This window comes from Betta splendens, chromosome 11, assembly GCF_900634795.4.
Source record: "Betta splendens chromosome 11, fBetSpl5.4, whole genome shotgun sequence".
NCBI lineage: Eukaryota > Metazoa > Chordata > Actinopteri > Anabantiformes > Osphronemidae > Betta > Betta splendens.
In genome coordinates, this window is record NC_040891.2 from 11,099,754 (window position 1) to 11,117,030 (window position 17,277).

The 17,277-nt window shown below is 45.6% G+C and overlaps 2 protein-coding genes across 3 annotated transcripts; one reads left to right on the top strand and one right to left on the bottom strand.

Annotated features, from left to right (window-relative positions):
- Positions 1 to 4,197: 4,197 nt before the first annotated feature.
- LOC114866051 (CD59 glycoprotein-like) lies at positions 4,198 to 5,792 on the bottom strand. Its single transcript, XM_029167651.2, has 4 exons — positions 5,710 to 5,792; positions 5,499 to 5,572; positions 4,491 to 4,595; positions 4,198 to 4,390 (listed from the first exon to the last, which is right to left on the bottom strand). The coding sequence occupies exons 2-4, from the start codon at positions 5,554 to 5,556 to the stop codon at positions 4,245 to 4,247; spliced, it is 309 nt and encodes a 102-aa protein (XP_029023484.1). The 5' UTR covers positions 5,557 to 5,572; positions 5,710 to 5,792; the 3' UTR covers positions 4,198 to 4,244.
- An 891-nt stretch (positions 5,793 to 6,683) lies between these two features.
- Positions 6,684 to 17,066, top strand: LOC114866230 (zinc transporter ZIP4-like). 2 transcript variants are annotated; one of them, XM_029167953.3, is made up of 12 exons: positions 6,684 to 12,935; positions 13,854 to 14,138; positions 14,309 to 14,507; positions 14,584 to 14,705; positions 14,796 to 14,973; positions 15,060 to 15,232; positions 15,310 to 15,489; positions 15,562 to 15,660; positions 15,738 to 15,789; positions 15,892 to 16,044; positions 16,112 to 16,299; positions 16,372 to 17,066. In XM_029167953.3, exons 1-12 carry the CDS (start codon positions 12,708 to 12,710, stop codon positions 16,498 to 16,500), a joined length of 1,986 nt encoding a protein of 661 aa, XP_029023786.1. In that variant the 5' UTR covers positions 6,684 to 12,707; the 3' UTR covers positions 16,501 to 17,066. The 2 variants fall into 2 exon arrangements, with proteins under 2 accessions (XP_029023786.1, XP_029023784.1); XM_029167951.3 differs by having other exon boundaries at positions 14,584 to 14,973.
- Positions 17,067 to 17,277: the final 211 nt, after the last annotated feature.

Below are 17,277 nucleotides of genomic sequence, written 5' to 3' on the forward strand. Positions count from 1 at the left end.
TCTCTCTCTGTCCGTCGCAGATACCGATAGCACACAGGAGGGGGTCAGCGTGTGTGTGTGTGTGTGTGTGTGTGTGTGTGTGTGTGTGTGTGTGTGTGTGTGTGTGTGTGCGTGTGCGTGCGTGTGTGTGTGTGTGTGTGTGTGTGTGTGTGTGTGTGTGTGTGTGTGTGTGTGTGTGTGTGTGTGGGTGGCTGCCTGGGTTTTGGGGCGCGGGGAACGAGGGGGGGTCCCGGCGTCTCAAGGGACAGGTTATGACAAATAAGATTAATGTGTCCCCTATTTCCAGACTGGTGCACCGGCCTCGCTGCTGCTCCTACACATAAAAAACACACATACACGCCTCCCTGATAGCTTTTTCTCTCAGGAGAGGCTCCATATGGGGACCAGGGGAGGGTGTGTGTGTCACGCTAGGACGTCACCTCTGTCTTCTTCTTTGTTGTCAGACACGTGGAAGAAACAGAGATATTTCACAATGCGACCCAGGACGTACGTGTTTGTAGAATCTAAGGCACTGATGCTTGAATTACACACAAAAAGACTAAACCTGTGTCTGAGCTCAGTCAAACAAGGATCGTGTCATATTCAGATCCAGGGCAATAACAAAAATAGCAGATAGATTATAGTTTTAACCTACACTTCATTCAGTGATTTGCTGTTTTTATTGTTAGCTGAAGCTTCAGTTGCAGTAACAAGCTTCACCGACCTCCAGCAAGGGTTTTACTGCACTATAAAAAAACCAACACATTTCATAACTCCTGTTTGTTTATTTTGTGGGGTTTCATTGTTAATACGTGGCTGCAGTTGCACCAGCAAACATGACATGTCATCTCACGGTTCAGCTGACGCGACTCCCGCATCCGCTCCTGTTCCATCAAGGGGCCACGGAGCCGAACTGAGCTCGGAGCTGACCGCTCCATCCGCTCCATCCGCTACGTCACACAGATCCTCGGGTTTGGCCGTGTTCACTGAGGGAAAGCCATGTATGTTCCTCACACACACACACACACACACACACACACACGCCCCTGCCCCCTTTTTCCCTCTTGACCCCAGCTCTTTTGAGTCCGTATGCTTGAGTGGTCATTACATATCAGGACAAAGAGGTAATCTGTCTGTGTGAGGGAGGGCGATGGAGCAAAGGAAACACTCAGAGCAATTCAAACCAAAAGAAAAAAAGCCATGCAGTGTTTAATCCAATTTAATTATCATACTCGTAAAACTCTTGCTTTAAATCTAGCAGACAGCCTTGGCATTGCTGAGAATTAACACTCGGTTCCAGGCTGTCGGGAGTGTGAATCTGAGTTGAGCCGCTGAAACGTTTTCCTGCAGTAAAACCACTTCATCAACACAGATTCCCCGAGATCAACAATTTATCAGGTAACAAAACATCAGTGTGTAAATCTACTCTCTGTATATGTTGGATGTTGAAATGTCCTGAACGTTAACAGAGAGGCACCAGTTAGATGATGTGTCTCGGTTCCTCCTATAGTGAGTCTGGGCGGGTTGTTAGCACAGCGTCAACGCTAGGAAACCAGGATTATGTTAATGCCAAACAGATTATATGTAGATGAACACTGTTCCTCCACAGTGACGCTCACAGCTTTGAAAATGTAAATAGTTTGTGGGCGGTGACGAAACAGCAAACGTAAATAATATAAAATGTTGGAAAAACTGCTTTGTGAAGTTTTGTGTGTGCGTCTCTGTCTGCACATATCACTTCACAGTGGTTAAAGTTGAGCTGCACTGTGGTGTGTGTGTGTGTGTGTGTGTGTGTGTGTGTGTGTGTGTGTGTGTGTGTGTGTGTGTGTGTGTGTGTGTGTGCGCCCCAGAGGTACACTCTTATTCCCTCGCAGCCCCGCTGAGCCTCTCTCATCCCCTCAGATCTGAGTCTGTACCCCCGACTGGGACAATGAGTGCACGTGTGTGTGCCGCGTCCATATGGTTGTGTCCTCCCTGTGTGGGGATGTTGCAGACCCAGGAGACGCACACCCCATGGGATCTGTGACACACACATGCCTGAGGGCCTCCAAGAGAGCGAGGAGAGAGAGAGGCGGGGGGGCGAGTGGAGAGGAGGAATCCACCAACCCAGTGTCTGGGTGAGGGTGAAAAACATCCACACGTTCAGTTCCTGTGCTTCTCCTTAGTTAATTTAGCTGGAATTTAAATGGTAGTTCTACTGTAGTAGTTGTGGTATAAGTGGAATCAACAGAGTAATAGCAGACAAAGCAATAACGGGCTAGAAAGAAGAAAAGAGCTAATGAGGCTAATTGGGCGTTTCTTTGAGCAAAGTGGATTAATAAGAAGCTAAATTAATGGGCACCGATCTATGATTGTACATCTGTGTGCCTGTGTGAAGCAGGATGGAAGCTGGAGGGACATAATTCAGAAAACATTATGATTGAGAGTCAGAGGGAGATAGATTTGGAGAAACTGAAGGCAGAGAGAGAAGCGTGAAGGGAAGAAGCCAGAGCGAGGAAGAGGAAACCGCTCCTCTTCTGTGTCCTGGTCTGAAACTAATTGGTGCAGGATTAGAGGAGATTATATATAAGAAATACACAAAAATTATACAAAGCTCTCCACAGGTCTGGTTTCCATGGTGATAGTCTGCTGTGCAACGGTGCAACAGCAACAGGGAGAGAGAATCAAACCAGTTGCTGCCTTCATTAGCGAAATGACACGGTCACAAAGCGGCGGAACAGAACTGTTTGGAGGAGCAGTGACGGAGAAACAAACTGGAGCATCCACGCATCAGAACCGGATGTCAGATCAACAGATCCGCAGCTCCGAACTTTGATGTGTGTGTGTGTGTGTGTGTGTGTGTGTGTGTGTGTGTGTGTGTGTGTGTGTGTGTGTGTGTGTGTGTCGTCCACATTAACATGTTAATGAAGCAGCAGCGTAAAGGACGAGCTATTAGACAGGATGTGAAATAAACAAGCACACGTTCTGAGTTATTTACAGAAAGTGCTGGAATCAAGTTTAATTGGTCGCATTAATGACAGGAACAGTCAGCTGTGGGTGGACTGTCGTCTCCTCTCAAGCCAGAGCGCAGGCACAACACACACCACGCGCCGACAGTCGCGTCACACTCACAAGCGGAGCGCTTCCACGGCGGCGCGCGTTTAAAGGGAGTCGGACGGAGGGAGGAAGACGAGGGCAGAGGTGCGGGTTGAAACACGCAGCTCCCGCACCAGAAAAGCTAGAAATGCCGGGCTCCGATTATTCACAGAGGCGTCCTCTTGTTCCGACACCTGCTCTTAATTAAAAACAAGCTTCTGCCTTTCAAAAAAAAAACAAAAAACACCCGATATTCTGTCCGATTATGGATGAAACGCGCGCATCCGTGAACTTTTACTTCCGGAATTAAATGTTCAACATGTGAAGTGCGTTTAAATCGCAGTCGCGAGGACGCTTCGCCTCGTTCGTGGAGTTTGTTCTCCTGGTTCTCGCTCAGACATCGTTACATCACCGCAGGATTAGTGATTCCACCCGTTCTCACACACACCTGGTCTTTTCCTCCCGTGCTGCTTGGCTTGCGCTGAGACTCCGGTGTAAAATCAAGGGTGAGAAACGATTTTAATTATCTAGCCACCTGGTCCGGGTTGTAGGATTCACACACACACACACGCACACACACGCACAGACACACACACACACACACACACACAGTTTGCATATAATACCATCACGTTTGGATGCACACCGACGGCTCAGCCTCGTCAGTTTGAAATCCTCAGACTCTGTGCGTACGGTCACTGACCCCACGAGCGCTGTACTGTGTGTGTTATTATTTCACACAGCAAATATTAAGACTGGGAACAATAGAGTTGGGGGCTTTTAATTACAGCACATGCTGCAGCAGGTCTGGAGCTCTCAGTCCAGCAGGCAAACCCAGATCTGAGTGGACCGGGCTAAAGAGCATCATGTCAGTGACCTCTTTGTCTGTTTTGCTTTATCTCAGATTTTTTTCCAGTCTTGTAGGCATAATAAATGTGTGAAATTAAGATATTTTTATTATTATTAATTTATCTTTTTTCTATGCTTACTCTACAGTGAACAACATCCTATTATTTGACTGCTGTGAGAACAACAACACTAGTTTTATCTGGTTCAACGTTCTCCAGTACATCAACTTTTTCTTTTGTGTTGATGTATATAAATACACATTTCCCGGACAAAAACAGAGTCAACAAATTCAAATCTGATCTTAAAGCTGTAGTTTCTTGCTTTATTTCTTTACCTCCGAATTAACCGAACAAACCCTCAAAGAAACTTTTCCCATTGCAGAGGTTTGTCTGGCAGCAGGTGTAGGTGAACTTAGGCAAGGCGTATCTGACGGCCAGCGGGCTGAAGCTGCAGTCCGTGTATCTGATGCATTCAGTGTAGACCAGGCCTGAGGGAAAACGCCCTTTATTAATACCCACGACAGCCAAAACCCTCTCCTCTGACATCTAAAAATCTTCATAATGTTTTTGGTGTTTTCTGGCTCCTACCATCACTTTTGAGCTTGAGGCAGGCGTCTTCGCCTTGGCTGCACTGCTGCTTCACGTCACAGCTGCTGGAGCCTTCAGGGCAGGAGTAGCACTGCAGCGACAGGCCTGCAAAGACCCATGGATGGGCAATTAGCCTCATTTACCTCATTTCACTGCAGATATCGGCAACGCCTCCACTTCAGTTCAACACAAAGCAAACAGTAAGAATGTAAATAAGTCGTAATGGGAGTTTTTTCTCTTCTTGTATTGATTAAACACAGAAGAATCGTGGTGTGTTAATCATGAGCTTTAGAGGAGCTGGTGGGTGGATGCTGTAACCTTCGGATGGAGGGGGACCAGCTCCTTCCTCCTAAACTTGGTTGATATTTATTGTACAGAATTTGCTAATGATTATGATCTCACCTCTCTGTTCCTGCAAGAAAGTACATCTGCCAAATGTCAAACTATTTATAAGGCGAGGGCTAAAATACACCACTGCAGGATCTCTTCCTTAAATAATGTGCATATCTTAATATAGTTTTTCATGTTTTTCATACTTTAATACATTAAAGTCTTTGATTTTATTGTGTCTGGTTTCTCATAAAAATGCATCAATCGCTTCATCATAGCTGTTAAATGTGGACCTAAATTTATTTACTAGTTCTTGTGTGTTTCCTGTTGCGTTTTGAGCAGAAACACGTCTGATGTGTTGTTTTTCACACGTGCGTTCAAAGCTTGCCAACAAACCAAAAGCAAAAAGCTGCGCACAGAAAAGATTGCTCGTCCTGAAAAACCACAAAAAATATTATGAATGAATATTTATCGCTCCGCGTAGTGAGAAGTGGAGGACGCGCCACGGCGGCGGCGCACTTATCAGGCGAAATGCTCCCTCATGCTGATATGTTTGCTCTTTGCGAAACATGTAATCTCCCTGACTTAGCCCCACTTGGCTGTGCTCTTCAGGGGAGAAAGAAGGCGAAGCATTAATAGAGGGTTGCTTCTTCAGCCTCCTTTTTTTTTTTTACTCACCAAATCCAAACACGGCAAAGCTGACAGCCAAGCAAAACACCACGGCGCTTCTCATCATGACTGAAGTGTCACGTCTGAAAAAAATCAAAACAAACACAGTTTCCAGGGTTGTCACAGCTGGATAAAAAGCCAGGAATTAACTCTGTGCCAAGGAAACATAATAGAAAACAGGAACATGTGCATGAAGTCAAACAAATGCTTGTCAACTTACCCGCTTGTGCAGGAGAAAACAGCTTCTACTGTAGTTCACGAAGAATCGACCCCTTTATAACAACAACTCGTGCTTGGGTTCAGAGTCCTCGTGTGTTTGATTAACATGTTTCCCAATAGTGGATGAGTTGTGCTGTGGCTGTGATCCTCAGAAATGGACGGACGACACAGACGAGGGGGCGCAGCACTAGACTGTTGATCGGGTAAGAAACGGTACCAGGACGTTCACACACAGTCCATCACAAACTGTTAGATCCACGGGAAGACGAGAGTCAGCACATTTGAGCAGAGAGCGACTCAGCGCAACCTTCAGTAAATTCATAAAAGACCTTGAGGAGGCAGGAGCACAAACACAACCATGATGTTATTGTGGTTCCACAAACCGAGGGTAGAAAATAATGAGATGGACTAACGACCTGTTACTTCTACTCCACCAATTACTGACAACTGGGACATTGTAGATTAAGACCAGCCTTGGCTTACAGTAATAAACAGAACATGGACCTACGTAGATCAGGAAGAGCTGAGAGTAACAGCACCTGAGTCAGTAATGACCTGAAATAACTGGATCTGTGGTCTGGGTCCTTGGTTTCACTGGTGCTGATATTTATTACTGTGTGGAGGAGAGAAGGTTCACTAGATTTACACCAGCAAGTGACAACTTTAAATTCACCAAACCTGACGACTAAATCTGTGTAAGACAAATATCTTCATGCTGTGACAAGTGCCAGGAGAGGTTTGTGCTTTTTAATTCAGACATTCTGACTTCAACCTGTCGGCAGCGACTCGGGTTTAAACTCTCCTGCGGCTGTTTTGAGTTCCATAATCTCTGAAATCACACAAAGTCTGCTTTCTTTCTCGCTCGTCTCTGCCGATCGTTGCGAGCTCAGGAGCCTGCTGGAGGCGTGAAATCAGAGTGCTGAGACACACACACACACACACACACACACACACACACACACACACACACACACACACACCCATGCATCAGGAGCATCGAATCAAAGTTCATGTTTCAGTGTTTGCACTCTAAGCATTTTCTTTATGGACCTGCAGCTTTGAGGAGCACTTTTAGCTCCACTGCTTAAAGGAAGAGAGATCAGCTCAGTGTTAATAATAGATTCAATTTCATAACCTCTGAAAAAGCTTCATCACACTAAAACCTAACAAGAATTATTACAGAAATCATTAAAGGCCAACATTCTTTTAGGAAACTTGTATTTTTAATCAAAGAGTTATCTCAAGTGTTATCATTTATTAATAGAAAGAAGCATTGGATTTCGAGGACCTGTGGAATTATTTAAACCATCACACTCGTTCTCTACCTTCACAGTAAATACAACCTTTTCCTGAGCACAGTCTGGTCTCTCACGACGTATTTCATCAAATACCCGATGATTCACTTCCTTTCTTCCTTTCCTCTCCCCTCTCTGTACCCAGCCACCATCGCCCTCTGTCTTGCTCCTATTTCCCAGTCCACTGAGTTAAATATGGGGAAACCAAACCAATCAGGCCATGACATGGTTATTATTTTAAGTACTTTTTTTAATTCCCTCTCTCTTTGTCATTACCATTTGTTCTCGCCTCCTGTCTCCCATTTTCATCTGTCTCAGTCAGCTTTTTGTCCATCTGCGAGGATGGAGAATTCCATAACCACGAAACGTAAACCCACAAGATATAAAATCATTAACATTTGACCGACATGTGTGTCTCTGTGTGGGTTTCTTGTGGAGGATTCTCAACAGATTCCCACAATTTCAAAGGAGAAAAGCATCTATATGCACACGCGGACCTGCTCGGCAGTATTTTTCCACTCGGATGATCCACGAGAAACTCTAAATGAAAGAGGTTCCATAAGAAATCCTAAATACATGCAGATTTGCACAAACTACATGTATTATGCAAATCGTGCTCCCACTAGGCGAAGTTACTCACCTCCTCCAGGGATTGAAGCACACGTTACTGTACAACACACCCTGTTGAGTTAATTCAGAACGAGCAGTGAGCATTTAAAATGTCTCCAGCACAGCAGAGGGGGGAAATCTGCAGTGTCTGGACAAATGATGAGCAGTGTGGATGTTGAAAACGAAGGTGCACATCAGTAATGACGCTCCCTCGCTGCTTTAAACCTGCAGTAGGCCACGTTCCCACCACATGGGGGCAGCGTGAACAAAAGCTAAACAACAGTAACAAGATTTAAGTCCCGACATCGAATGTAAAGTCAGAATGCTAACGTCTATAACAAATGCAGTCAGTTTGTTTCAGAGAGAAATAAAATACATATATCACTCCTGTGGGAACATCCTGTGCGATGACTCATCCCATCACTGCATCCTCCACCATCTGTGGACTTTTGTCTTTTAGGATCACGTCATTGATGTAGTTGTCGAATGCTGACTGTGAGTGTAGCCGAGTGACACACACACACACACACACACACACACACACACACACACACACACGCTGATCCCACAGGACAGCAGTCCAGTCATTATCAGGACGCTGGCTATTAAGAGGTGTAAATGTCCTTTAATTAGAGAGGATAATAGGAAGGACTAGTGTCCTCATTAAGAGTGTAATCAATGAATGCTAAGGAGCTAAACATCAGCTAAGCTTCACATAACAACATAAATAAAAGTATCAGTTTGTTCCGTGTTTGAGCAGAATCATGAATTAGGATTCATCGCAGCAGCTGAGAGGGGTCCAGTGTTTACTGTCCTCCACTCTTGGCCGTTTTATAACGTTTGAGGTCATTATCCTGTTGCAGCCCGGCTCTTCAGCTGACAGCGCTGCGTGTTTACAGGCCACCCTGTGCTCAAACAGCACAAAGGACGCTCGTGTTCCTTGATACTGGAGGTCAACCGGCGTTTGTTTGCCTTGGTCTTACAATAAATCGTCCCTTTAGTTTTGCCATTTTTAATGTGCAGCCACATCCAGGTACACATGTATTAATTTGTGTATTTCTTCTAGCGTGTTAATTTTTTGGAGTGCTGGGTGCATGTGTGGATGACAAATGTTTGGTATTTTCTCCAGAAAGCTCTGTTTGACTTTTTCACATCAGGGGGTCTTGTTTCAATCACACACCCCCTGTGGGAACGTGTGTGTTTCTGTCTGTAGTCACGTTTGTGTGCTAATCTTGCGACATACTGTACAATATGTGCATCTTTGTACTCACTTTTTTGTGTTACAGCAGGTTTGTGAGTGTGTATGTGTGTGTCCAGGAACCCTGCATTTGAGTGCGTGTGGGTGTGTGTGTCGTCCAGAGTACATATAACTGGATTAGCCGTCATGCTTTTATTTCTGTAATGGAAACATCAGCCTCTGAAAGAAAGTAGGGCTGAGGCCAGGCAGTGAGTGTGTGTAAGATAGTGGGGGAGAGAGGGGGAGGCTGATGGCTGTAAGTAGTGAACTCGGTGAGAGGAAATTTACTGTCCAAGAGGCTCTTTAGCTTTGTGTTGGCATTATATACTGCGATTTTAAAGCGAAAGCTGCACGGTAAAATACTGTGACGAGTAAGAATCGCTTGGTGAAAACAATCTTCCAGTCCATACGTGTGCTGTACATAAACAGCACATGTGAGACATACGCATTGTATGAAGTCGGCAAAAATATTTCTCCACCTTTGTGCTGACAATAGAGATAATCCACAATTAAATGATGCAGGTTCATGGAAATGATGAATTTTAGTTCAGTTTTTGTTTGCTTTTTACACGCCACACACACACATTTACACTTTTACCTGTACCTTCAGAGGGACTTAAACCTACAACTTTGCTTTATGGTAGTTTGCATTTGATGCGCGTTGCCACTGGACCACCTTCAGCGCTAGACACTAAGCAAAGAATGACTAAGTTTCTTTAAAAGTTTACAATGTGCTGCTTGTTACTATGCAAGGACTTCAGATTGATGTTGTGGCAGTACAGCTCGCACATGCCAAAAGTGGGATTTGAACCTATGATTCTACTGTAAATGCGAAACCCAACACTCCAACCACTAAGCTACAGGTAAAGTGAGCTACTCACTCTGATCAACTCACTTTGGCATGACTCATCTATTGTACTGAGTTGAACTGCATTAACAGTACTAAAGGTGTTCTGAAAAAAAGGTCATAGTGTGGTACAGTATACTGTACAAACATCATAGTACAGTTCAATAAAATCTGAAAGATAAAAAGCTGTTTCTACCTGTAAAAAGAATGTTCAAAAAACACATTTCATTTTTTTCTTTATATATGTTTATATGACTATGAATGTCAGCTTCACATTTAATTTGTTTCCTGCCATTGGTACAGTAGTTGTCACTACCTATTACTCACAAGTTTGCTTGACAGAGACAGAGTGTGACGTGATAATGGTGAGAGCAGGTCGCAGGCCAGTGTGTGTGTATGTGTGTGTATGTGTGTGTTTTGTACAGGGGCAGAAGTCAATAGTCCCATGTCATGACCAAGTGTGTGTGTGTGTGTGTGTGTGTGTGTGTGTGTGTGTGTGTGTGTGTGTGTGTGTGTGTGTGTGTGTGTGTGTGTGTGTGTGTGTGTGTGTGTGTATGTGTGTGTGTGTGTGTGCAGCCACTCGAGTCAACATCCCGCCCTTCAGTGATTTTTACTCAAAGTGACTATTGGCAAGGTTTAAATTCTTGGTTTCGAGGCTTAAAGCAAACTCAAGGTATCTAACCTAACACTAAACTAAGACATTTGTTGACAATACTCTGTTTCAGCTCAGTCGACCCTCCATTTACTGTAAACACTGAGACAAGTTTGTTTTTGTTGTACTCATTTGTGTTATGCTGGCCATCAAAACAGCTCCACAGTGTCAAAACAAGCCGGCTCCAGTGCAGCAGAGAGCCACAGTGTGAAGGAGCATGAGGGATAAATTCAATATATATTTAAAAAAATACCCCATAACACGTTACATTTCATCACAGAATGGAGACTGGTCCTTTTTCTTATGCCATTTAGAGCCTTGGCTCTTGGATGATGATGATAACACAAAACCCTGGTTAATAATCTGTCAATGTAATAATAATGGTACATTTCTCAACATTAAATATACTGGACTTTTGCTTCTATGTAAGAAATGTTGATACAGTAAATAACAATACTGAGTAATGTAACACACTGACTATTTTTTTCATCAAATACTGTACTGTGTTTTTGACCACATACCGTACTAGAACAGCGTATTCCCCACATACTATGTATATTGTGAAATGTCTCAGTAAAGTATTGTATGAGGTCCAAAATATCTATGAATAGTGCCATGTGGGATTCAAACCCTGCTCCTCAGGTGGCACAAGTGCTTTAAACCTTCAGCTACATTAGAAACTGGAGTCCTGCTCTTTCCCTCCTATACATATAGAGTACACTAATAGAAATAAATTTGAAAAAAACAGTCATATAGTATATTATGATGTGAAAGACAAGTCTCACTATAGTATGTGATGTATTATAACATGTCCATGGTGGGATTTGAACCCTGTTGCCCCAAAACAAAGACAACTGCTTTAACCCCTCAACTATATGAAAACATGAAAGTCTGATGTTACCATCTTTTACAAATACAATGGCATAATAAGAAAACAAATCATCAAATACATGCCTCAGTATTGTATGTTAACAAAAACACACCATATGTGGTGAAAAGTATCATAGTATAGTATGTGGTCAAAAACATGACTTGTACTTGGTGTAACAGTGACATACAGTAGTACTATACATTCCTGTAAATAAGCAGAGCAGCTGCTCCATCTGCTGGTCGAGATGTTGAAACACATGCAGATGTCCTTCGTGGAGGTTTACTGGTATTCTCGTTGAAATGGGATTTATACTGAGTTAGCATTTAGTCAGTAAAAGAGGCCATCGTCCACAGAGTTACTCAGATCTTTTCTGCATGGTACAATAAACAAAGATAACAAAGAACAGTGTGACCACTGTTTTATATTTCCTTAAAACCAAGGTGTCATGTATAATCTGTTGATTATTATAGCTGTAATATAAAACACTGGATTTCTTCCAGTCCCGTATCAAGTTTTCATCATAGTGTAAAAGCACATTCATAAGATTTGTTTGCCCTTCTTGTCCTGTGAGCATGTTTGTGGTTTAATCTTTGGCAAAATAATTAAGCAATGAATGCAGGGCTCTTAGAGAAGAAGAAATAACACCTGCTCACTTCTACCAAAAACTCTCTGTACTAAAATAGTTGTAAATTTGTGCTTTTATTGTGAAAGAGCACTAGTCTGTAAATATGTACATTGACTATGACCCAAACATAGCATTTAAACCTTTACAAGACACAGTATCCAAGAAACTCTTTCACCCTTTATGACCCACATTTAGTTTGATTTCCCCTAAACTGTGACTCGTTACGAGAAAAAGAGTTTTTTCAAGCAGTGTTTGTGAGCGATCCTGTTACAGGAAGTAGTCATGTTTCACCTGTGTCAAGGAAATGTACTGTACTAAAATGCAACTTGGGACATTTTTTAAATAATTTGGTTTCAAGTTACAGACCCTGGTGTCACAGCAGGGGCCCAGGGGCAAAACAACGGCCACCAAGGTACAGAACCGAGGTCCACAGAACAGGGAGCCGCCAGTCACAGTCTTAGATTAGAGACTGGTAATTCACACATATATGACAAAACAGCCACAAGGACGTTTTATAAATGCCACCAAATTATGTAGCATAGGAGAATATGTTGTGTTATAAACTATATGACTGATTAACATTAGTGTGGTTACGATAAGATCAAACTGTGTGGATGGAGAGCTGCTGCATGTGATGCATGGACGGTGCATGGACGGCTTTAATAGACAGGTACGGGACGGCACGAGCCACGTCTCAGCCAATCACGATCCAGAGTCCAGCTCCGGTGAAACTGCAGAGGTTTTAAACTGATAGCACCTGTGTGCTGAGCCCTGAGAGGTTCCATGTGTCTGTAGAAATACACTGGTTCTGCTCCAGCCTCCGGCGCCTCCTCTAGTTCATCTAAGCAGCCTTTGGTGCGTAAATGACGTGGGGTGAAGGAAGCTTGAAGATGTTCGTCTCGGCGCTGCTGCTCCTGTCCCTGTTCGCCCACTCGGGCCGGTTCGGTTCTGGTTCTGGTTCCGCGGCCGCGCAGGAAGCAGTCGGCAGCATCGCGTCTCCAGGACAGCATCCTCTGGCCGGAGCCTCCGTCCGCTCCCTCTTTAATACACTGGAGCAACGTGTGCAATGCGGCGCAGTGTCGTGTGAAAAGGTAAGTTTTATTAGGCGAGCTCGACGGCCGCGCGAGAGCCGGGTGGCAAACTGCGGGTGCCGGAGGAGCGGGTCGAGGTCCAAAAGCGGTTGCGCAATTAACCTAAGAGTTGATTTAAAAATGAATGGGTCTACTTTTATTCACAAAGTTTTCTTATTTATCATCCTTTATTTAAATGTTGTTTTTACGCAACATTTGAATATTGTTTTGCTTTTCAAATCCCTAACATCCTAAAAGCGCGTTTGTCACAACTTCTTCATTTATTTCTCTATTTATTTATTTTAGTCATTTATATTTATTATTAAAAGTATGAAGCTGATCTTTCATGTTGCCCGCACACATGGATTCGCCATTACTTAATGATGCGTAATGATGACTTTTGCTGTGTATAAAATAAACTCACTGTACTCGTGTGACGTCCTGTCGAATTTTAAGTTACACTGCAGGTGTCACTAAAGTATAAAATATAAATATATGAATTTAGGTTTACGGTCAGAGAGAATAAACATTGTGTGATAATGTATGTATGTGTAATTTAATAAGAAAGTTGCAAAAGAGAATTCAAAATATGTTTGTTTTATTTATTTATTCATTTATGATAATATTATTATTATTATTACTGTGGTTTATATTAATAGTATTGTTGCAGTCATTTCAGTTCTTTAGTGATAGTTTTCAGCAGAGACAAAGGCTTTTATTGTAAATGGCCCAGTCATGAGATAAACCCCATTCAGTCATAATTAAAGAAACAACAATGAAACAAGCTGTTAGTAAAACCCAGTTAGAGTTTGTTTCATATGAACGATGAGTGTAACTTAGAAACAGACGACAACTGTCATGATGTGACTTTATTAGTAACATACACATGCTGTACCCACCTTTATCTGCGTGTGTCTGTTCCGACGTCTGGGTCCGTAGTGTAATCTGACAGGAGCCGTTCACCAGCTGATCGACGTTCAGGATCAGGATGGAGGAAACATCAGCATCAGCGCGCCCACGTTCCCGTCCTTCGCCGCCGGCTGCTTGCTCTACCTCTCCTCTCCGGAGCTGGTGTGCAGCGCCATCGGCCGGGGGAGGTGGGGAGCCGAGGCCCGGCAGCTGCTGGACTCCATCACCCGTCAGGACCACCGACACATGGATGTTGATGGCTTGGAGGTTCTGCTGCAGGAGCTTGATAGACACTACGAACCAGCCCTGAATGAGGTGAGTCTCAGACTCCAGCAACAGGCGCTTCCTGCTTCATCGTCCAATGCTTTCTACTGGTCCTACATCCAGGTTTCATCATGATAGTATTTAACTCGCGTTATTGAGAAAAGACGACGCTATGACTTAACGGCACACTTCATCTCCTCGCTTATCTCCATGGCAACCAGAGCTGTGTAACAGCCAGTGACATCATGACAGAGGTCAGCGCACCAGGAGAGCGGACGCCGGACGCTGGGGCCGCGTTGGGCTCCGTCCTGTATCGCGCTCTGCGCGGCGACTGCTTCGTCAGCCGGCCTCTGCCCGACGAGAGCTTCTTCCTGGACGACATCATGGCCCGACTGGGCTCAGAGAACTTCACTGTGGAGGGTAAACACCCTGCACCAACACATGATGCATCAACCAAATCGTGAATGAAACGCATGACTTCCTTTTCATTATATAGAATTGAGGACTTTTATGAGGACTCTGAACATTGGACCCGACTCGGAGGAAAATCATGACCATGAGCATCAGAGTGATGAGTCGTCTCATCACAATGTCAGAGAAAACAGCACCTGGGCTCAGGTACCGAACGCACTGAGACGCTGGAGCATCATGTACCAACCCAGTTGGGCTCATTCTGACGGTGAATCGCCTTCCTCCCCTCTCACCCAGCGCTGTTTCTCGGCTGAAGAGCTGCTCCGGATCCACGGTCTGGTGGACAAGCGCTCCTCGGGTCTGGGTCGGGCCGCCGCCGCTCGGCTCAGCCCCGCCTTCGTCCAGCAGATCCTGGGCGGAGCCTGCGCCGGCGCCGCCGAGCCCGCGCTGCCGGACGGACTCACCAGGACTGAGAGTACGCCAGAACCGGGCCGCAGCGGCGCCGAGCCCCTCTTTCCCGCCCGTCTCTAATCGGCCTGTCGCCGGTGCGCTTGCTTGCAGGGTACGTCTACGCCACCATCGCCAACGCCGTCATCACGCTGGTGTCCATGTTCGGCATCGTGCTGCTGCTCTGCACGTCCTGCACCGGCGCGTTCCAGCTGTGTGTCCAGTTCTGCATCAGTCTGGCCGTGGGCTCGCTGACCGGCGACGCGCTGCTGCACCTGCTGCCGGCTGTGAGACGTTCGTCCGGCTCATGCGACACCGCGGGTCGCGCGCTCACTGGTTCTGACCCATCTGTGTCCGTGGACAGTTTCTAGGTTTGCACGGTCACGCGGACGGCGGCGGCGGCGGCCGAGAGCAGCCGGAAATACCCGATTACATCTACAAGATGCTGGTTGTGATGTCTGGGATTTACTACTTTTACCTGATGGAGACCGTTTTCTCCATCGTCACATATAAAAACAGCCTTCGCGATCAACACCACCACGCGGTAACGAACGAACTGACTGACTGTGACTCGTCACGCGTTCCAGCGCGCGCTGACTCGCTCTGTTCTTTTCAGGAGGAGTCAGAGCCTCATCACTGTGACCACGGGAAGGTTTTAGAGATGTACCAACAGGAGAAGAAGCAAAGGGACCAGACGGCGTCCAAAGCGGACCTGGTGAGAGGCGTGAAGAGGTCATGGAGTCAGGCGGCGGCGGCAGGAACCAGTGAAGATATTTATTTTTAACATTTCAGGTCGCTGATGAAGACGAGGAGGAACAACGGGGGTCAAAGAAGCGGACCAGACGTGAGTCACCCGCCTCCCCCACGCGCGCGCGACCTCATCAGACGGTGGTAATTAGCGCGTCGGCTCGGCGCCACTAACCGCCGCTTGGTGCCGTCTGTGCAGAGCAGCGTCTGCTTCCCGTCATGATCACGCTCGGTGACGGCATCCACAACTTCGCCGACGGCCTGGCGATGGGCGCCGCCTTCTCGCTGTCGTGGCGGTCGGGCCTGGCCACGTCGCTGGCGGTGCTGTGCCACGAGCTGCCCCACGAGCTGGGTACGAGTCCACCACCACCTGCTCCGCCCGTTGGCCGTGCACGTCTCACCCCCCCTCTCCCCTCCAGGCGACTTCGCCATCCTGCTCCACAGCGGCGTGCCGGTCCGGCGGGCGCTGCTCCTGAACGTGGCCAGCGCCATGACGTCGTTCGTGGGCCTGTACATCGCGCTGAGCGTGGCCACGGACGCCGCGGCGCAGCACTGGATCGGCGCCGTGGCCGCGGGGCTCTTCCTGTACGTGGGCCTGGCCGACATGGTGAGTGGCTGCCCAGCTGATCGCAGACGTTAGCCCGGCTTGGCTCTCACCCCCCCCCCCTTCTGTGTGCAGCTCCCCACCATGGTGCACGTCAGCAACCACAGGCCCTGGCTGATGTTTCTGCTGCAGAACGTGGGCCTCCTGCTGGGATGGGGCATCCTGCTGGTTCTGGCTCTTTACGAAGAGCGGATCAGCTTTTGAGCTGCAGACGACACCACGACATGAACTATCATGTAATTATTATCCATCGTTATCTCATATTCTGAGAATTCACCTTCACCTTCCTATAAACTATGAAGGTTATTAATGCAGCTGAAAATAGCAATTAAATAAATAAATTCTAGTTCTATATGAATACATTTGGGTCATTCATCGTCTGCTGACACTGGCTGTTTGACACCATCTGACTTTTTATGGCGCACACAAACACTTAACCTTCACTCACTTTTACAGACACAGGTTACTTAACAGGTAGATTAGAAGCACTGCTGAAAGTCCACTGAAGACCAGTGCAGGTTTGTGCCATCACACAACTTACAAATGTGCATTTTTTTGTTTTCCCTCTTGATTTATTCTTACACTTAGTTATAGCTTTGTACAGGTTTGTTGCCTTTGTGCTTTTTCGTGCTCCCGTTCCTGAAGTTTATTATTAAACTCACTATCAGATGTGACAAAGATTTATCTTGTTTCTATATGTTATGGTAGGATGCTATATTTTTTGTATTTTTCTCTTGGAAAACAAATAAAGTTCATATGTTTCAGAGTAATATTGACGGTTGTTTTCTTCACAGTCATCAGCTGTTGTGGTTGTGTTTCTTGCCTGGTCCCGTCTCTGATCGCAGCTCAGTTCACCTGTGTGTTTTTTTCTTTTTAAAACAGTCTGTAAAACTAATTATTGTAAAGATTGATTTCATAGTTGCCTTAATTTAATTTTTATCTTGACATGGTTTTACTTCAGTGAACAACTCCAAGTTTCTA